The sequence below is a fragment of the Sturnus vulgaris genome, chromosome 4, assembly GCF_052056855.1.
Source record: "Sturnus vulgaris isolate bStuVul1 chromosome 4, bStuVul1.hap1, whole genome shotgun sequence".
Taxonomy (NCBI): Eukaryota; Metazoa; Chordata; class Aves; order Passeriformes; family Sturnidae; genus Sturnus; species Sturnus vulgaris.
Window position 1 is genome coordinate 18120928 of NC_142246.1, and position 22327 is coordinate 18143254.

A 22327-nucleotide genomic window follows, 5' to 3' on the forward strand; every position below is an offset into this window, starting at 1 on the left:
TTACTTGATTTCTACCAGGTACTCCAGGGTAAATCCCATCTAAATATAGGACACCAAGGTTGTATGATGCATCTGGATTTCCCAATTCTTCAGCAATTAACCAATGTTTGGCTGCTTTTCTGTAGTCTCTTTTAAAATTGTGGTAATACCATCCTAATCCATTCACTGCCTGGGGCAAGCCCTTAGGGAAAGAGAAGAGCAGACTCAGGTCACACATTTGATTCTGCTTTTTGTCACTTCTGGGACTAGGGATTATAAAGCTTTCTTTCCCCCCACTACTTTTCCCTGTGGCCTTGTATATAGAGTGAGGACTAAGACTCCAGTGTCATCTTATTCTACAGAGTTTCAGCCATGGGCTGACTTTCACTTGTTGACAAGAACTAACTTCAACTATTTTTCCCCTGTCTCCTCTTCAAAGCTAAACAGGACACTTATTCTTGGGAACTCCCAGAAACTGGTTGACAGGATTAGCAACTAAAAACCCCACTTCTTTTAAACTAGAACATTTCTTTGAGAATAAATAGAAAGCAATGAACACAGAACTTTGTAATGCTGCTTTCAAAATGCATTTCCCCAACGTCATACAGATCTGCTTAAGATATTGCTACTTGCTAATACCAAGTTGCACCTTTGCATCTTGGCTCAAGAGGAGAAAATCTTGAGACAGCTTTTATTTTTGTTGCAATGAGTCACCAATTCCTTGCATAAACTGGCGGATCATATGGGGCTGTAAGTATGACAGAAGTGTTACTAACTTGCATGTTAAAATGCAAAAGCCATTAAACTTTTCAATAATTATCATGTTGTTTTTGTATAGAGAATGTGCGTTGGAACCCAAGTGTCTGAGTTCAAGAAGAGTAAGGAATTGATGTCTCTAGGAGTCTTCCAGGAAGCTATTCCTCACATCCTGAATCAAGGGAATTTTGATCACATCATAAAAGCCTCTCAGTTTATTTAAGCCTGTTCTACTGCCTGTTTGGGAAAGATAGTCTCCATGTTTCAAAGGAATCACAGAACTGGCACAAATCTTTTCTGATGGTGGTCAGAGCAAAGTCCTACTGTCAAAATCAGTAATTTAACTAATTCTGGTTCTAAGACATCCAGGTCTTCTCCTTTAACGCTTAGGAATATGAAGAAAAACATACTCCTGGATCAAACATTCACTCTGTAAATCACTTAATTAACATCAAGTTCCAAAAGATGTAGAGAGAATTTATTTTCTTTCACAGAAATTTTGGCTGACTAGACTTCCAGCTTGGGAAAATAAGGCTTTCACCATTCATGGTGACGACACTGGAAGAAGCAAGCAGTATTGACATAAAATTATGGTAACAGGCACTTTATATAAATCAGAGTTCATTGTTATTAGCACCCGGTACAGAACTACTACAATAACATATTTATTGTATTTTACCTTGGCTGCTGCTTTCTTCATCAATTCCAATGCAAGTTTTATATTCTTTTTCACGCCTTGACCCTAGGAAATGGATATGTGAAACAACCGTTGTTTATAAATGCAAGCTGATAAAAACTCACTTATGCACATTCAAAATGACTTTTAATACTGATACTATTACTTACTAAATGTCATTCAACTTTAAGCAGTTACAACAAAACAAGCAGCTTTATGTTCATCCTTCCTTCACAGCTTTACAATATCTCAGTGATTCAGTCTAGAATTATTTCACAAGTATATTCAAGTGATTTTTACGGGTAAATAATATCACAGATCTTTAATTTTGAGCAACTAACGAAGAATGAATAGCATTCAAAGGGGCATAACTGTGCACAGTTTGGCAGTGAGTAAGAGCTCTTAGCTCTCCTGAAAAAGGATGTTAGAGTGTCTCTAGAAGAAATACAGATGTCATCCTTATGATGTCCACATAAAATAATTCCAGACACAGGTAAAACAGATTATGTATGCTCAGAATTAATACAAGCAAAACTTAAGCAAGCATTCCCTATAGAAAAACCCTCCACTGTCAAAGGAATGAGATGAAGACCTAACAGCTCCTCACCAATATTTTTAAGTTTAAGTGCTTGAATGTCATATGGGTGACATCACTTAGCTTTCGACTCAGGTAAGGTCATGCTTCAGTTTAGCATCTTCTGTCTACTGCTTCTAGCAGGGGAAAATTAACTGCATGCCACAATAATTTAATTCCAACTAAAAAACACATCCTAATAAAGGGCATTCTAAAAAAGACCAAACTTCTACCTACATCTCTACACCAAAGCCTATGTCTACTAGCTGGTTGAATTCTTGAGGTGACAAGACATTAGAAAAAAATTAGGATCCACAATTTAGGTGGTATTTTGATCCTGAATATGGCTAGGAATAAAGTAGCTAGACTGTTTTAACTTGCTCTTTTTAAAATTTTTGTGCCTTTTTGGTAAAAATCAACATTAACTTCATACCTATTGTTTGATTTTCAGAGTAAATCTAAAAGCACTTGTATATGCTCTTACTGTGTGTTACTGCAGATAACTTAGAAACATCATGTTAGAGGAATGATTACCTTGAAGTGAAAACATGAAATATGACTTACCTTAAACAACACAATGGCGTAATCATATATTAACACTGGATCTTCTGTTTCTATTGCACCTTTTGCATACCATTCTATTGCAGCTTCAGGATTTTTTGCCACTCCTTGTTGGCCCCAAAACAACATCTGAGCCAAACGTTGCTAGAAGAAAACAACTTAACAGTAATGCTATAAATGCTAGTATTGAAACTGGAATTGCAGGAGCAGACTTTTGCAGGCTTAGATGCATTTCAAATGTGAGAAGAAACTAGTATACACCCTCCACAGTTTGAAAGCAACTGGTTTACAGGAATATTCAGAGAACTTGTCAGTGGTACAACCCACGCCCTAACACCTCAACTAGACCATGGCACCGAGTGCCACATCCAATCTTTTTTCAAACATATCCAGGGATGGTGATTCCACCACCTCCCCAGGGAGACCACCTCCCCAATATTGCTACTGGTCTCAGATCAGCAGCAGTAATTGCAATGTATCAAACAGAAAGCCAGGGAAAAGGATCAGAGAAAGAGGTTGCCAAGACTTGAAGACTCTTTCCTTCTGCCTTTCACCATTGTTATGGCTTTTGCATGGTTACTGGATATTATTGAACAGGAACATGAGAAATAATCCAGGCTTGAAAAAAAGAAGTAATTCTAGGTGGAAGAAGAAAATGTCTGTACGTTCTCCTCTGCAATTTTCCTACGTGGTCTATAGATGTACATTCCCGAGTGTGTCTAAAACCAAGAATGGCAAAATCCATTACTTTATACCTGTGCAGCTGCATTTCCTCTTGTTGCTTCATGTTTTAACCACATAAAGACATCACCATTTTCTTTTGTTTGAGCTTTTAGCAATTCATCATCCATCAGTCTTATAGTTTCAACAAATGCCTGAAGAGTAGGGGAACAGAAAAAAAAATTAACTTCTACATGAATTTCTCAATGAATTTCTACATCAGCTACCAAAATGGAAATGTTGTCCATTTCCTGCTTATCTCTAAAAATTCACAATCAGTTCTGGATTTTAAAATTCTCATCACTCCTCTGCTGGCCAGTGCATTAAGAACTATTCTTACATCTACTGTAAAAAACATGTACCACTTTGTTCCAAAACTGTAAGTCCACTCTACAGCAGAAAGATATGCCAAGACATCAACAACTGAAAAAATACCCAAATCAACTTTTGGTTTTAAATGCACTTAAAAATTACAAAGAAGTGTTTTTAAGTCTTTTAAGGCTTAACAATTTCTATAGAAATTGCTTTCAAAATATTAAAAAAAGGCTGGCAGAAAGCTTGATGAAGACCTGACCCCAGCACTCTTATCCAGGTAAGTCTGCCAGTTTTTAGTTCTTCAGCAATTAAAATCTCTCTATTTTTGTACAATAATCATGCTTTCTGATAAGACAGGATTCTAGCACTAACCTACCTTGACTATTCTTTATAAATAAAGCTGTGTTACCTCCTGTTTAGCAGCCTATTCTATAATAATTTTATTATAACTTCATGAGATAACTATTTAACAACCAAGTCATTACATTTGATTATAGAGAAGGTTTAAGTATGGAGAGGACAATTCATCTTTTGCAGTAACTTCATGATGTCTGTCTACTGAAACTGCAGATCAGTTGCTTAATAAACACATCCAATTATATTAATAATTAAAAATCTGAGTGAGGATTTAGGGACCAAGAATAAGGCTTGGAATTTAATAAAAGACAAGCTTGTGGACAATTCTGAGGATTTGAGTCAGATTTTGATTCCCCCTTCCTAAGAAACATATAATTTGGGGGATTTTGTAACAAAAATCATTGGATTATAATAATTGGACAATAATAATAATAATAATAATAATAATAATAATAATAATAATAATAATAATAATAATAATAATAATAATTTGGGCTGGAAGGGACTTTTAAAGACCATTTAGTCCAACACCCCTGCCACAGGGACATGAATCAAATGAGCTAATATTTCTAAATCAAGACAAAAATCTTCTGGCCCATAATATGAATATGAAAAATAACTTTCACAGAAAGAAAAATCAGATACACTTATAACTCTTTTACCTGTTCCCCTTTTATATTGTGTTGATCCAGGGATGTCTTTATTGCAATATTGCTGTAATAAGCATATGACAGCTCCAAATCAAGTGGATAGTTATTAATGCCTTGGTAATGTTTATAGCCAAGATTCATCACAGAAAGTCTCTCATTCCCCTGAGCACCAACCAAACTATACAGCAGTCCCTGGCAAAAATCAACAGACATAAACAAGAGTGAATTCACTGCACATCTTCACAAGTTCAGCACTTTGCAGGAGATTTACAGGGAACAGAATGTTCATATTGGTAGTTGATATACTAGCTGTATCATGTAAACACAGTTACAGAAGCAAGCACAGCCATAAAGTAGTCAAAATGTCTCATGCTTGCACAGAAACACTTGAAAGAAAAACTAGGCTCTAAATACTTTCCAAGTATTGCATTTATTGTGCTATCACTAAGTGTACAGCAATTTTTAAAATTTTACTATGGTGTTGTTTATACTCTGACACTTTTTATACTCAGCAGTAATTTAACTAGTCCCATGGACGCCAGCTGGAGTTTTCACACTGAATTCTGTAGGAACATATGGAAGCTAACAAACAGCATTTGAGAATCTTACCCATGGGATCTGACAGGACCAGTAGGATGGAATCTATGGCTGACAAGGTTTCAGCACAAATCTCCCTTGAGGTACATGTTAATTAGCCTATGCACCACACAGTTGCCAAAAAACCCATTTCCAACACTACTATTATTTTTCACCTGCACAGTAAGAAAACCAGTGGTGTCCCATCTGTGCTGGATATCAAATTGTTTCCTACACTACCTGAAGCAGATCCAATGATGAAATGACTTAGCCTCCATAATAGGTACTATATACTCTTTAATTAGGGTATAAAAAAATGTTCCTGTTTAAGGTTTCCTGTTTTTGACGAATTGCAGGTGAGCTTTGTCTCTGATTGACCTATCAGGGGTTCTTCTGATTTAGCGTCCTGATTTAGTAACCACAACAGACAGATCTGATATTCTTTATATGTGTTTTATATTATACTATTATATCACAATTAAATATCTGTTGGCAATTTTAGTGTTGACTTCTTCCCCTGACATATAAACACTTTCCCTTTATTAGACTTAGAACACATTAATACATTTCAGTTATCTGCAACCTGCCTAAGAGGTCAGGAGCTCTCAAACTGCAGTTGCTCAGTTGAAGCATTGTCACTTTTCTACAAAAGAAAACTGTTCTACTTTGGTTACCCTTGCTCATTGACAATAACATATTCGGTGTCACACTTTTGCACACTCTAAAACTTCTTTCCTGACTGTACTATGCAACCTTTCCACTTTAGATTTGCCTGATCCAAGACTTTTTTCTTACCTGTCTTCAAATGACTGTGGGTGACTTGGGCTCTTACTCATCCTGGCTCCACAGTGACTAGGAAATGCAGTACTTTCTATGCTGTTCACTTTACTACCATTTTTAAGTCTTTACTGTGTCACTGATTTCCTTGTTCTGCTTGAGCAGGATAAAGATTCCCACCATCAGGCTTTCATAAAGCTATCACTGCCATAAAGGTATTTATTAGTAGCTTTATTGGAGGATCCCTTCAACCACCACCTGGACCTAAAGGCCATTTCACTTTTTTTAATTCAATGGATCATCCCATTTCTTAACTGTCTTTAAAGGTAATTCATGTCACAGACATAACAGAACGTGTTAAATATAGTACCTTTACACGATCCACAGACACACCGAGCCCTGTTTCAAATATAACTGCAAGGAAATAGGAAGCCTTATGGTATCCACAACAACTGGAATCCACCAGCAGAGGAATAGAGGAGCCCAAATTGCTGAGGCCATTGGCACTGGACAGGCCTTTCACAACCTTCTCAAATATCCTCCGGCCAACTTCTACAACTGTATCACTTCCATCTTCTAACACTAAAAATAAAATATAGGACACACAGTTATTGCAGGAGTTAAAATTAGGAACCAATTTATCCAGAAACCAAATAACAGACAGAATAATAGATTCTGTAATTTCTCAAGCTGAATAGTATTCTCAATGCAGACGAAATTCCTAAAGACACAAGGTATTATTGAATATGAAGGGTGAATAAAAATCCAAAAGACCATCTCAAAGCAACTAACCACTAAAAACATAAGGATATTTCTGATTCCTTCCACCTAATAAGCCATCCTTCCATCTGCAGCATAATGCAACATATAAGCCACTTAACACTCCTTTATTAAGTTAGCTAATATGAAAAAAATGTGTAACACATTAAATCAAATGATACTAAACTACACAACAAATATTGTCATTTTAGAACAATTTAAAAAAAGAAACATGATTACCATCTGGACTACTGAAATCCATCTCTTGTAACAGTTTGAACAAAGTGTGGTACTTTTCCCTGAGCTCTTTTCCCCACATGAAACCATCACATTTGGGTTTTTCTCCATATTTGTGAAACAGCTCCAAATAATAGCTTTCATAGTAACCTGGAGAAAACAACATATTTAAGACATGAAAGCTGACTTTTTGGTCTTGAAAACAAGTTTCTGACAGAAAAAAAAATTTCTAGTAAACTAAAAATTCATGGACAAGATGAGCACACCCTTAACACAAAGCTAAAAACTCACCCAGCTAGCACAGGCCACTTACAAATACATTTAGATTTCTTCTTCCATACTCTTCAAATAAGAAATATAAGCTAGTTTTCAGCAGTGATTCTCCCTTCACCAAAGTGGACACTTTGGTAGAAATCTGTTAATTACTGAATGTTAGGCAACTGTGGCAGAAACATTCTAGCAAAATCCACCCATATGCCTTTAGGGTCATTTTGAAAATTAAATGGAAAAAAGGCAATTGAAAGCTTGAGAGTATTTCTTTGTCCCTTTATGTACCTGTCTTATTAGAGAAGACACATCAAGACGATTTAAATTTTTATTCCATGACACAAAAGTATTTTCAGGGACAAAGCCCCAGTTCTAGCTACCAGTAATGAGACTAAACTCTTCAAATTGCATTTGTTTCTTGTTATGGCTGAATCTAATTTTACTTTTGATGATCAATATCCAGACTGTTAAAGGAAAGAAAACAGATCTCCAAAGATGACAGTTTAAAATTCATGTCATAGATCAACACTTACAACTTCTGTGGGTTTTTTCGCCTTGTCTTACAATATATTTATAATCATAAACTATTTCTTGTATGTCCATACATCTCTCGTAGTAAAGTTCAATTTGTTCCACTGTGTCTTTGTCATGAAGAGGATTAGAAATCTGTAAAAAGGCAAATGATGGATAAATGGAATCCTCAGTATCTGCTGTTGTGTATACTCAGCTAGATAGATTCACTGTACAAAAACAAAAGGAAACATACTGTTCACTACAATCAGCTTATCTGGCACATCATATTAGTATGTCAGACAACCTGATGCTGGCCACAGTAGACCACTGTCTACTTAAATGGTCAGCATAATCCAAAAGTCACAGATTAATTTCCAAGACTGACCAAGCCCATGTGACTTTTACCATCAGTTTTATCAAAACCATAGATTATTCCAATGTATCCAACACTGTATCATCAGAAGCTCTGGGAACAAAGCAATACTGAAAATATGTCCTTATTAAATATAGATTTACAAACACTACTTTACACACTCATTTCTAAAAGTATTATCTCTTAGCATTTGAAATGGTAACTAATATTCCTAGATTTAAACAGAAAATTATCATATTTGACGTATGTTCCCAGATACAATTGTGCTTCATAGCTAGTTTATCACTTGATGAGCACTCCATCTGTAAAAATAAAATATAGTCATAGCTGGCTGCTAATATTTCAACATTTCCAAGTAGTGCTTTACTGACCTGCTCTGTTTCCAGCACATTGAGGCGATAGTATTTCACGGGTCCAAAGAATGCTTCAATACCATTTACGTACCCACTGCCTCCAAGAACGAAGTATCCAGCAGTGTCATCATAATAGAAATCTTCCCTAAAACTTGAGAACATGAAAGAGAAGTAAGCTGACTATCTAGAGGTACTGTGAAAGAAGAAAGAGAAAATAGTATTTCTCAGAATTTCTGCAACTGAGTCGTAAGTTCATTGCAAGTAACTTTTCTTTTATCATTTGTTTATTCTCAAAATCAACTCTGGAATTTAGTGCAATTAATTATGGAGTATATTTAACAAATTCCTTTTCTACAAACATATTAAATCAGCAGGATGTTTTATTTTTCTGACCTGTAAGTATCTTTTGATATTTTATACATCTTTACTCAACCTCAATTTTTTTCAGTTCCACCTTTCCCTTTGACTTTTCTAAAATCAGCATACGAAAATTAAAGTTACCTGTTTCCTAGAGTTATCATCTGCAACTTATCAATTTCTGGATTTAAAGCATAGCAGAGAAGGAACAATCCTGAAGTCTGCCATGCAGTTCACCATTATATAGTTCCCTTATTAACACTGGCATTTTTTAATTATTTGCACACAAAAGAGTCCATCTTAAATTATAGTTTTAGAGAACAACTAAAAATCCATTTAAAAAATATTCAGTTGCTTAGAATAAAGGACAGAGCATGAATATTTTTGGTAGCAATTTTGCTCTCTAATGAAGCAAAGCAAGTAACAATTTCCCTGATGAAATACTACCTCTCACAGCAACAGTAAAACTAGACTTCAGTAAGGCCAAAAGTTCATTTGAAGACTGATCTTAATGCCACTGACCTGCCAATCAGTTTCTAGTGAAGGTTATCAGACTCTAGTACTACATCATGCACCAGGTTAACTCATGGCATTAACAAAAATATTCAGCTCGTGCTTAATGTAAGCACAGTGAAGCAAACTGGTTTTGAAAGCATAGTGTAGAAAAAGACCACAGATATTTTCAAAATCAGTTAGAACCTCAGTTACAAACTTGTGCTATCCTTCTCCCATTCTCTGTATCTGAACATATACACACATATTACACAAAGAGGAAAATGCTGCTTACGTAAAAGATTGATGATGATGTCTTTTCAAATTCTTCCCAACACTGCTTACTTCAATCTGAAAGAACACAAAATATTAATTGCAGTAAAAAATATTATAGGGTACATTTATTACAATGTCAAGTTGCTCCAGGGGAGGTTTAAATTGGACGTTAGGAAATATTTCCTCAGGGAAAGGATTGTCAAGCACTGGAAAAGGCTGCCCATGTTAACTGTGGAGTCACCATCCCAGGAAGTGTTCAGGAAACAAGTGGATATGGCACTCAGTGCTGTGGTTTTAATTTATATGGTGGTGTTAGGTCAAAGGCTGGACGTGATAATCTTTGAGGTATTTTCCAGCCTTAATGATTCAATGATTCTTACTGATCCACAGCCCAAAGTCCTTCTCCCCGGGGCTGTTCTCAATATACTCTCTGCCCAGCCCATGTTTGTGCTTGGGATTCCCCTGACCCAGGTGCAACACCTCACACTTGGACTTGTTGAACATCACAAGGTTCACATGGGCCCACCTCTCAAGCCTGTCCAGGTCCATCGGGATGGCATCCATTCCCTCCAGCATCTCAATTACACCACACAGCTGTCATTAGAAAACTTGCTGAGGGTGCACTCAATCCAACTCAATCAATCAAAGTTGATTTCCCAAAGCTGGATGGTCTGAACACCCCCTCACAACTTCTCATTTTAGATTTTTCATTCTTTTGCTATGTGAACATGTACAATTTGCAGTGTTTCTCTCAGACTCAGGAGTTTGTCAGAGCCATAATCAAATTATACAGATGTCAGTCTTGATCCTGTAATTCAGTAGCAAGCATACCTGTCCACCCTTAAAGGAGAGATCCAGTCGAAACCACTGCTTCAGAGGAAGGCTGAAGCTAGTTTTCACTGCAAGGTCATCCCCTCGCATGAGATGCATCTGAATATGCACATAACCTGAGAGCAAAAAAGAAAAAGGAAATAAACACCACAGAAACATTAACAGCAAGAATGGGTTTACTAATGCATTGTTCACAGTGATTCTGTCTTCTTCATCCTCTTCATCAGCAAGGACAGAAATCTGGGCACTCGCCAAGCCATACATCAGCTCTCAGAGAGTCCCACAGACAGTGCCCCACATTTCAGCTACACATCTCAGATCCTGATGCTCAGGCTCCCACATGAAACCACCGACTGAAAACCAGGGTTAAACAGACTAAACCTGAGGCAAACAGGGAGGCTGTCACAGTTATCTCAAATATCAAAAAGCAGTTGTGACTTGCAGTAAACAGCAGAAGGGACCAGTAAACAATGGCATCTGCTCAGCACTCATCTGTTGGCACGTGACTGCAGTGATCTGCAAGATGGCTCTACCCTCCACTTCCTCGACCTGCAGAAGCTACATGCACAATCTGAGTTTTAAGACCAGAAGAGGCTATTATGATAAGCTAATCTAACACTGAGAATAAAACCGGTCCTAAAACCTCATCAAGCAAATCTCATATTAAGCTGATAAGTTCCATTTTTTTTGTACTTCAAAGAAAAGCATCCAGTTTATAATGGATAAATTAATTATCAAAATTGGCTACATGACAGAGAAAATGAAAATGACAAAAATGACAGAGAGGAAGAGGTGAGTTGTCAAACTTGCAAAGAAGAAAAAAAAAGTATCATGAGAATGCCAGGTGTGCACTTTAAAAACTCTCATGCTTATTTCCTTCCTGCCAGCCAGCTCCCAGCCCTCTTCTGACAAGAAGAGATCCCTACTGTAAGTGTTGCAAGACTAAGACAGTGCTACCTCTTAACTTTCTTCTGGATCAGGGAAACAGACTGGTTCTTGAACATTGCAATGTAGGCAAGACCTTGAATGACTTTGACTTTTTCTGAGGCTACTTCAAAAAACTTATAAAATATTTTAATATTGTGTACATATATAGGGATTAAGATCAATTTAAAATAACACTTTGGTAATAATAAGAAAGCATGTTCATTGAGGTAAGACTGTTTAATCTCAGTGTATGTTCCTGGCTCTAAGATTCAGGCTATTCCCCTGAAAAAGCAGACATTTCCTGAAGCTAGCCAAGACCAGATGCTATGCAACTGCTCAGTTTTCTCCTGTTAATTTAGTAGCTACTTTCCTACTGAGACATTATAGTCAAAAAGAAGCATTTTGCAAGGGATCAATTTCACAAAATAGGTCTGATAATATATTTTTATAAATGTTTTTCTAGGCACATATTGATAAAGACTGTATTAGACCTCTTCTGAAAGTCATTAATAATATCCCTTACCTTCCTCATTTAGAAATACAGCAGGAGTACCATACATTTCTTTTGAATCAATAAAATAGAGTATACCACACAGATCCTTTTCACAGTGATGGAGTAGATATAGCCAGATTGAAACGGTGAACCTGTAGGAGCAAAAACAAACAAAAAATCCACTCCTGGTGAGAAAGCTCTCTATATAATTTGAAAAGCATACATTTCACTTTAATTTAGCAAACTGGTGTCACACATGTAATTTTCACAATAGAACACATCCTCTGCAGTAAAAACCTTCAGAAAAACCACACTTAAGACTCTTGGATCTTTGATATCTAACCACAGGTTTTTGTGGTAACAGGAGAAGAGAGTAAGGAAGCGTTATCTGAATGAATTCCAGAATGCCAGGTCAGAGCTACTTCCAGATCCTACATCACCAAGGAACTAAAAACACAACCGAGACAAATTGGAGCCAATCTCCCACACGCAGACTACAGTACCAAATCCCCAGATGCATGGTCTTGTCACCTGGATTGTCAAAACCAGTAAAATCTATGAGCTCTGTCTTCTATACTAAAAGTGAACTGTGAAAATATGCTTGGAGAAGCAGTTAAGAATGAGTCCGTCCTCTGGACAGTACAGGTAGGTATGAATAGCTGTCACAGAAGTATCACAGGATAAATAAAGGTGGAGCCTCTGCAAACTATGAAACAGTGCAAAATAAAAAAACAAATACCAACACCACTATGTACTTAGAAATTTCTGTTCAAACATGGTTGAGGCACTACAAGCAGAATTTATACCACAATATCTAATTTTAAGGATTTCCTCTGTGCCAGACTAAATCTGCTTCCATGCTCTTAACAGAAATTTGATCACTTATTTCTGTAACATTGCCACAGCAGTTAGGTCAATGCTGAACGACTTTGAAAATTGCACCTCCAATGTACAATTCAGCAAAGCATTATAATTATTATAATATCCGATGAAATAGATCGCTTTTCTTAGTGACTTTTAGAAAGAGATAGTCAGTTTTTGCATTACTATACTTAATAAAAACAGTCAATATTTGTTTATAATACTTTGGGACTGGGTCAGCTTGCCTTGCTTCTCTCTCAAAAAATGAGTACCTTGATTTTTTCCTAAACTTACACCACTGTAGGTCTGAAAGCCTAACACCTGCTCTCCTGCTTTAAAAAACACGCAAGGGTCATTAAGTTTTCCCCAATGGAAACTATGCCTTAAACAGCTAGTAACACCATTTTCTCCAGAGATGGTACATGGGTGAGGTAGAAAGTTTTGTAAATGACAATCACTTGTATATTGGCTGTTAGGACCTACAGGCAAACACTGTGCTTCTAGAAATACTGCTCATGTGTTCATGTATTGCTCTTTTCAACTTTCATCTCTGCCAATACAGCAAACTCAAAGGCCTCAATCCCCATTTAATCCTTGATTGCCAATCTGAGACCGTGTTTGCTCTGGACACATTTCCTGGGACAGAGTTTGGGACAATGCTGACTCATTTCACATCCCCATTGCTGCAGAATGCCAAACAGAGTGAGCAGTCCCTTACAGTCCCAGCCAGTCCTTGCTGCAGGCTCTCCAGGGGTAGCCACCTCAATGACAGTTCTCTATCTCAGGCTCTCTTTCTTTACAAATCCCTGACTGAAGCCAAATAAGTAATCTCAGTTAGATACACCTACTTCTGTTGACCTTTTGTACAGTGGGGAACCACTGTTCACATACACAGAACGGAAAAAGAACTGAAGGGAAGAGCTCTCTTCCTCTTCCTAATAGAACTACCCCAGGCTGTCACACAACCACAACACACACTGAAGACATCACCTGAAGGCAAGAACTATGTGGAGCAGATAAAAAGATGCATAAATTCATGCCATATACTCTAAACCAGAGCTTGAGTGCCTCAGTGCCAGAAGCGGAATGCAACTGCATTGGTGAGCAAAGAAAAGCAGGCTGTCACCCATCCAGAAGAGACCAGGAGCTAAAAATTGCTCTGTGTTTATGGTTTCAGTTATGGTTTGAGAGCTACTAATTTGCATGCAACCTGTGCTCTCTGGCAAGTCTTCTTGGCACTCTTCTTGGGGCCACAGGCCAAATGCAAACCTGCAGGCAAGTTCTAGTTCCTGGAATCATTTCCTACTTTTGTAATAATGTTGCCAGGGTGAGAGCATCTCGTGGAAGGGAGGTATATCTTTTTTCCTCTGAAGTTGCAAAATATGACTGGAGAGTTGTGACAGTTTTGGGAAGGGGGACCAGAGCAGAGCAAAATGACCTTACAAAAGCAATTCCTCTGTAACTGAATAGTGTGCAGGGGCTAAGGAGTTGTATTCCTGTCTAAATAGAAGAGTTTACACAGCAATGGTAGAACGAAATGGAGTGAGCTCAAGCTGGAAGACTTATCTAGGCAGAGGACTCTATCAATAAGGGCTTGTCAGGTGCAAAATAAACTAGTGAGAATTTATAGGGATAAAGCTGCTTCATGCTGCCTGCCCTTGCAAGACATCCTACTCTGCTCTTGGTCTCCAAACAATATTAGAAATGCAGATCTGTTTGTAATGCAGAAAACCCCAGGCTAGTTAGCCATGAGACAGCAGTCTTATCATGACAGCAGGTAATGCTAACTCACCCTCCTAACTGTACCTAACCCATTCAGTTACACCTTCTACTGGAATCTCTTACACTGCACTGCACTAACACATCCTGTAAGTATCTTCCTGAGGTTCAGCTTAAGCTTGTCCAAAACTGGAAGCAGAAGGAACTGCTAACTAGGCTCCTTTTGCATCTTTTCCCAAATTAGTAGGCAGTATTCCTTTAATTTGTGATATAGCCCAAAAGTTTAAGTACATTCTATAGCCTTCAAAAACCAAATATAGCCCCGTTCAGTTACTTGCCTATACTTACATGGGATAATCAATCTGATGTTGTCTGACTGTCTCAAGTTCTTTGTTTTCAAACTGTTCAAATTTCTTCACAATTCCTGTTTTTTCCCCACTGGAAGCATATATAAAGTCGAGAACCTGGACACCATCTGCAAAATACAACCTTTCTTAATCTGACAGACAGAAAGCATAGAAACTAATTAATTAGCTCACATTCCTACAGTCAAACATTTAAATCACACAACAGATCAAAAGTTAACACAAACTCTGAATAAGTCCTTATCCACAAGTTCACTTGCTGTTGTTAAATACATTACAGTCTTGGACCAAATAACCCACAAAAAGTGAAATTGAGCCTGTTTCCAGACGGAATTAGAAGCAGGGAAAGAACAGACTTATTTACATCTAAGATACTTAAAGAACCAGTTAGTAAACAAGAAGTTTTAATTTATGTTATTAACTTAAATCTCATCCTAGCTTTGGGTATGCCTAAGTGACATTTCTCCACGTCTCTTGGACTTGCTCTCCATTTGCTCCTCTCCATATTATATGTATGCATAGATACCAATTCTGTTCTTAACTGATATGGATAATCCTGTAATAAAACCCATAAAGCTGCCCCTCCTAAGAAAAAGAAGAAAAATCTTCAAGGCCATGATGTATCATCAGCTTGCCTAGAGAAACCCAAAAACCAAACAACAAACCACCAAGAAAACAACAAAATAAACCAAATCCTGAGCAATTTGTTACAATATTATTTTAAGAAACAAAATTGAATATTATTTTCTCCTACTGTCTATTAAACCGTTTTAATCTGTAATAGAAATAGATAACACAGCCAATAAGATGTTTTACAGTGTTGTCAGATATTACATGTTATCTCCAACAAGTATTTTAGAAAGCCCATAAAGGAAGCAACATGTTCCCTGTTCTTCTTCAGAGCATTCTAGTGAAAATAAATTACAGAAATACCATAATGGGATTTTCTCAGAGAGAACCATTTAGAAACAAATGGGTTTTTTTTCCTTCTATGGTTCTGCTATGAGAATGCATTGAGAGCAAAAGAATTGTCAGAAAGTATAAAGCTAGAGATAGGCAGGCAGAAAAAAAAAATCAAAAAATCTAGAAAGCAAAGTTGTTTCAGTAATCTGTACAGTTGGCAAGAGACAATTTTTTATTTAAAACTCCTATTTTTTTCCTAAAATGCTCGTTCGTAATGGTTTTAGGGAAAAAAAAAAAAAGAGGTGCTGTAAAATTTAGCTCACTACAAAGACTTGAAAATATGTCTCTGAGTGTGAGGCCGTCATCTTAAGCAGAAGGAGAATACTTGTGTGAGAATTACGTGCACATGAACTGCAGAACTGATTCTGAAATAATGCAGTAAGGGACTGAACAACTCTCTCTGAAGATAAAGGAATGATGTCCACTGACTTTGGTGGGTTTTGACTAAAAGTGTTTGAATACACTTAGAAAATTGGGTGCCAGGCTGCTACCAACCTCCAGGCTGGCTGTAATGAAGCAATTTGAAGAGCAGGATGGCTTCAGCAACTTGCAGCTCTAACCTCACAATTGTGGTGATTACATGTTCAACAACGCTTCCCAAGTAAACCACAGTATGTAACATTTACTACCAGTAAGCAGTTTTTTAACAGCTTACCAGAGATGTTATTTGTTTCTTTGGGGAAAAAAAGTGACATTGCACCTACCAGTTTCATGAGGGCACTGAGGTATCCTATTGGCCTGGAGCATCCACAAATAGTCAGCACCCCACTGAAGACAAACTTTGTGGTCCTTATATGGCCGTTCAAAAGGTGGAACTGCCTCTAAAAATGTGTAATTCTTAGCAACTGCAGTCTGGTAGTCTTCATTCTGCTCATCATCATAGTTGCTAGCTGATTTGTGACTAATCCATGCATACAGTATCACACTGTGCACTATTATTGAGTTTCTGAGGATATAATCATCTCTGTAAACCATGATGCTCGGAAATTTCAAGTGTACTTGTCGAGTTCTGCTAACATAAAGGTTCTTCTCATCCTTCCATCTCCTTCTGTACACTGGTACACCAGTCCTGAACTCAGAGGAAGCTACTGCTTCCAAACTGACAATACAAGGCTTAGAACATAAATACTCAACTGAAACCTCAGAATTGTTAAGAACTTTCTTTTCTAAAATGTTTAAATAGATAAAGTCTACAGAATCCATATTCTTCTGAAACTGTGGAGTAACTGCCGTTGTCTGTAATGTCTCCTTTCCAAAGGACAGCACAAGGTCCTGGAAGAAAACCCAAAACACAAACATATTAATCAGAGAATCTAAGTCTATGTGATTACTCATATACTCATGGTAATAACAGAACACTGCACTAGCATGTTTATATACCTTACTTAAACTTCAAAATATGAGGTTTTGTCCTGGGTTACAATGTAAAGATGTGTCCAAAAGTATGTATTCTATCACCATCTGTTGAAACGAGGTGGGGCGTCGATCCTTACCACTGTGGGAGATATCCTCTGCTGATGATCTGATAAATCAGGTAGGACAGTCACCTTTATCTTTTCCACAACCCATCCTTCCTCCAAGAAGATATTGCCTGCTAATGGGCTATTGAGTCCCACTGCATGACTGATAAGATTACACCATCCCACTGGGAGATGCTCCAGCCAGGGGGTGGAGCCAAGCCTTTCCTACCTAGATAAAAACTGAGATTTGGAACACCAAGACAGCCTTTTTCCACTGGATTCCAGAGGAAAATCCGGACCTTTCCACATCATCACTGGACCTTCAGAGGAAAGCTGCACCTTCTACAGGAGCACTGCTTCAACTGAACCACATCTGTCATCCAGGAGGACTGCAGCCACCATTTAATGGGACTGCTACCAACACCCTGACTGACAGGGTGTCAGGTTGTATTCTGACTCTGTCAGTGTTTTTCTTTTGTACTATTGCATGCATTTTATTTTTTCTCTTTTTTTTTTCCCCCTATTAAATGGTATTTCTGACTTGGAGTCTCTCACTGGTTTTGCTTTCAAACCAGTACAGGTTTCTTTTACCCAGCATGTAGACGTGGACGTCTAGAGAGCCACCATCAAGATTTTAATGGTAACAACTTCCCTACATCAAGGTCTCCAAGTTACACATGCTTCTACAAACAAACTCCATTTACAGGGTGTATCCTTCAGCCCTTATGCAAGTGGAATCCGGTCTAAGATAGCGATTTACACGTCACACTATTTAAACATGCTCCTAGGATCAGGCCTAAGGAGTGTACACGAAAATGTACTGGCATATATTCATTGTGTATTATTGTTTGCTAGGATTGCCACAGCCTGATGTTTCTGTATCTTCTTAAAAAGTTAGCTAATTTTGTTACCTGTCATGTAGGTCCCTGAAGGACAAAACAACAAAGGTTTCCTGAGAATGAATTAATATTCGTGAAGTGTTTCATTTTTGACATGTTGCTATCCTGAGGATGGACTTGCAAATCTGAGCAGCAAAATCAGCAGGCTGAATTTGCTCAGCTTTTGCTCTCCACAGCTATTTTACAGTACATATGGTTCGAAGTGGGTGCCTGAACATAAAACAGGATTATCCTCTATGCTGAAGTTCTTGTCTCTAAGGCTTCAAACAGCTTCTTTTCTTTCTGCCTTGCAGTCAGCATCCAGCTTGATGCACTGCCAAGGAATACTGGGGATTACTCAGCTCTGAGGGCAAGCCACCAGCACAGCAGTTCCACCAGGTCCCCCGGTCTGTCTTAAATATTCAGAATTGTCACTTAGGCTTACCAGGGAAGATGGTCATTAAGATTATTCAAAATGAGATCTGTCTTGGGTAACTTTTAACTTTGCTAAGATTAAACAAATTAAAATAAAATTTATCTTGGATGCCTGTCTTGGATTGATGGCTTTTTCACTGTGTTTTTCCAAATATTTAAAAGGTCCAGCCTATGCATTAGTACATTTCTAATCACAGAAATGATGTGCTGTGCACCTGGAGGACTAGACCTTGACCGAAATCCAATACAGGGATCAGTAAAAATCCCTAATGATAAACTATTTTGCTTTTTATTTTTTAAGAACATGTTTACACTCCTTGAGTACTACACTGAAAAAACATCAAGCCAGTAAGACCTGTGAAGGTGTAAATATTAAGAAAAGTCAGAACTAAGTCCTATACTACTTTCTTGTTCCCACAGATGAGTATTTTGGGACTTTTTGATCACCCGTGTGATCAAATGCTATTTTTCCCCTAGTTCCCTGCCTCCTTAGAGGTGCAAAAGCTCAAGGGTTGCTAGTGGAACACAAGTATACATAGAGGTGCTGTTTACTTCAAGATCTTGACTTTATTAAGGGCAGACACTGGAAGACATAACTAAATGAGGGAACTTTTGGATGAAAAAGGTATCATTGCAAGCAGATGGGTAGCTCTAGATCACTAGATTTATTGAGTGTTCCTAAGGAACTTGTCACTTAAACCATATTCCATAACTGCAACCAAATGCTCTTTATCTTCTTGTATCCAACAAGAGACACTGCAAGTAAGATCAAAGTGATGCTGAACACGAATAAACACATGTAAGCACCAAGATATACACCTTGAACAAATAAAGTTTGTTCAAAAAAGAATGCCATAAAACACTATGCAACTCAGTATTTTGGCTTTCTACAATAGGGAAAGCTCATCAGAGTGACAGCCTTCCTCTCTGCCTTATTTCCCACTCCACAAAATGTGTACTGGTTAGAGCATGGTGCCAATAATGCCCAGGTTGTGGGTTTGGTCCCTTTATGGGCCATTCACTGAAAGAGTTAGACACAGTGAACCTCGTGAGTCCCTTCCAACTCAGAATATTCTGTGATTTTGTGATATTGTTAAAACTACACAAACTGAAGGGGCTAAAAAGGAATAGCAATAGGACACAGCATCCATTGAAACACATGGTATGGTGTCTACCATATGCTAGAATAACACACATACACAAATACTGAGATAAAAGTTGATAAGAGAGCCTTGATTTTAATACTAATTTGAGTACCTTTCAGAGCTTGACTTGACATGCTTCTTTTACATTTCCAACACAATCCTTCTTTAGTTTAAATACTTCCAAAACCATTAAAAGCCCACAGCAGCAGGAACAAATTATCCTCAACCTCTTGTACTTGATGGTTATAAGTCATATTTCTTGATCTTATAATAAAGAGTACTTGTAAGTAGCTTAATCTTTGTGATATGGGGGCTGTGTCATGAGGAACATGGTAATATACTATGAACACAAAGCGATGTGGTTATCACAAGATGCAAAAGTCTACCAGGTAAATACTACAAAGCATAGGGGTGCACACTAATGTGTGCTTACCACATACACACTTACTGTCAAAGCATGCACAGCCAGCACTCAATTTTCTCAGTGGTTATCCAATACAGAGAGATGGGAACTAGACTCCAGTAAAGACAGTTTGGTCTGGCAGAGTTCATTAACAAAGATGCAGCAGTGCATGAATATGTTAATCTGATTTCCAGTGAATGGCAGAAATTTTGTGGTGGGGATCCCAAAGCAGTAAGCTGTGAAACCCAAAGCCAGTTTTTTGTAGAACAATTTCCATCATGTCCCTAAAGTACTTAAGGACAATGCAACACAATTGTAGATGCCTAAGTTTAGCTTCAGCTCTGCTGAGCTAGTGCCTTTCCCGTAGTGCCTGATCCACTAAATGGCTCCGCATTTTACTTTGTATTCTTTGTCCCTCGGTACTACTTGAGGCCTGTGCTGCCAAAATGCATGAAATGCATTTGAGCCTATTCTTACATCCCACCTAACAAACCCTTCTGGAGGCTCATCCAGTAAACACCATGGAGCAAAGAACCCTGAGCAACCCCACAGTGATGGAGGCCTGGCAGAGACTGCACACCATAAACTTCCAGACCACAGCCGAGTCTCTGTTACTACTTGGTTGCCACTACACAGTGCACAGGAGTGTATCATCTAAATGTTCCTACTTGGTGAGAAAGCATCTTCCCTTCCTGTAATATCAGACAAGGCAGAGTTAAATGTGCATCACTTCGGACATAGAACAAGGATGAAAAGATTACACATTAAGTGTGATTATGAGACTTAAATATAAAAGTTTCCCAGCACACTAAAGAGGCCAGCTACATTGATTCAAAATATTACCGTGAACTAGGAAAAATTCAACAAGACAGACATAAAGGTTTTGTTGTGTGGGGCAACTTAGCCATTAAAGCTATAAATGTTTTTGGTTGTTTTTTCTTTTCTTAAATCCTGCTGAATCTGAACAAATTAGTCCAAGTCATCCCATCAGATCTTGGGATAAAAATCTTTGTGGGAGGCAAGGCACTGCAAGCGTTAGGAAACATTTTCAGTAGTGTAATAAAACAGAAATGATTGAGCAAGTATTCTTTCATTTGCTGGGTCAACAGGACCCTTCACGAGTTCAGCCCTGCAGAAATTCCACATAGCCCTATGAAACCTGAACCCGTTTGCACAAAACCTGTAGATAAGCGCAGTCCCTCACCTGCAAATGCCCCACACTTCGTGCTTCATTTTAAGATGCGTGAAAAGAAGACATGACAAAAAGGGGTGTTGATCTGCTGCTCTCCATCAGCACCAACATGGTACAGGCACACAAGGTCTTTGAGAAGAGCTTATGCTTAGCAGCAAAGATAAAAAAGTAGTTCAGTAAATGGCCCTAATACATTTCCGTAAGCCAGTGCAGGACAATGCTCAGTCGTGCATCTGTAAGCAGATGTCAAAGGCCTCTCCATTCTTTGCACTCTAGAAGTTTATCGTCACCCAGGGCAGAAAGCTTAACACTTGGAGGTGACGACTCGGCGTCCCCCAGCTCAGTGAGACAGCGTGACCCTGGGGGCTGGGAGGGGGCGCGGAGCCAGGCCGGACAGCCGGGGTCTAGCCCCGAGAGGCGGCCCCGACCCCCAGCGCCCCGCCGGAGTCCGGCTCCCTCCGCCCTGCGGGTACGACCCGCGGCCCCGCACGGGCCGGCCCCTGCCGCGACACCCGGGCTGGGTCGGGACGCGGGGGCAGGTGCGGGGCCGGCGGCACTCACCGTGAGGAGGACGAGGAGCAGCGGAGGGGGGCGGCGGGGCTCGGACGGGAGCCGCATGCTGCTGCTGCTGCTGCGGCGGTGCCCAGCGCGGCAGGGACTGCGCGGCCGGCCCGGCGACAAGGATGCGGCAGATCCGGCTTCCTGGAGGAGGGGCCGCCGCCCGGGCAGGGCAGGGCAGGGCCCCACTCCGCCACGGCAGGTGCGGAGGGGCTGGGCCACAAGACGCCGAGTCTCGGCCGTGCTGCGCAGCTCCTTGGAGGCTCCTGCAGCTCCGTACGGCAGGCGCCGGGCGGCGTCCCGGCAGCGGCGCGCCAGGGAGGGATCCCCGCGCAGGGCCGCGCCCGCCCGCTCCCTTGGCGGCTCCGCGGCAGCCCCCGCCCTCCCCCCTACCGGCGCAGTCCTAGGCCGGGACAGCTCCCGCTGCCGGGCGAGGCGCTTTAGGGCGGGGCGGCGGGACTGGGGCGCATCATCGCGGGCTGCCCGGGCCGGGCTGACAGCGCGGCCGCCCCGGCCCCGGCCCCGTGGC

At 39.4% G+C, this 22327-nt stretch overlaps 1 protein-coding gene across 2 annotated transcripts in view; it reads right to left on the minus strand.

The window, feature by feature from the left end:
* The window catches only part of SEL1L3 (SEL1L family member 3), a 34405-nt gene extending 12460 nt beyond the window's left edge, over positions 1-21945 (minus strand). For both annotated transcript variants that reach the window (XM_014891501.2, XM_014891502.2), the window contains exons 1-15: positions 21802-21945; positions 16432-16999; positions 14748-14874; positions 11850-11971; positions 10400-10515; positions 9588-9643; positions 8462-8594; positions 7738-7870; positions 6941-7087; positions 6312-6523; positions 4601-4780; positions 3302-3421; positions 2550-2690; positions 1415-1477; positions 5-181 (exon numbers count right to left, since the gene is read on the minus strand). In XM_014891501.2, the coding sequence (XP_014746987.2) occupies positions 5-181; positions 1415-1477; positions 2550-2690; positions 3302-3421; positions 4601-4780; positions 6312-6523; positions 6941-7087; positions 7738-7870; positions 8462-8594; positions 9588-9643; positions 10400-10515; positions 11850-11971; positions 14748-14874; positions 16432-16999; positions 21802-21858 (2352 nt within the window). In that variant the 5' untranslated portion in view covers positions 21859-21945. The remainder of the gene's footprint in view (positions 1-4; positions 182-1414; positions 1478-2549; positions 2691-3301; positions 3422-4600; positions 4781-6311; positions 6524-6940; positions 7088-7737; positions 7871-8461; positions 8595-9587; positions 9644-10399; positions 10516-11849; positions 11972-14747; positions 14875-16431; positions 17000-21801) is intronic.
* Between the last annotated feature and the right edge of the window lie 382 nt (positions 21946-22327).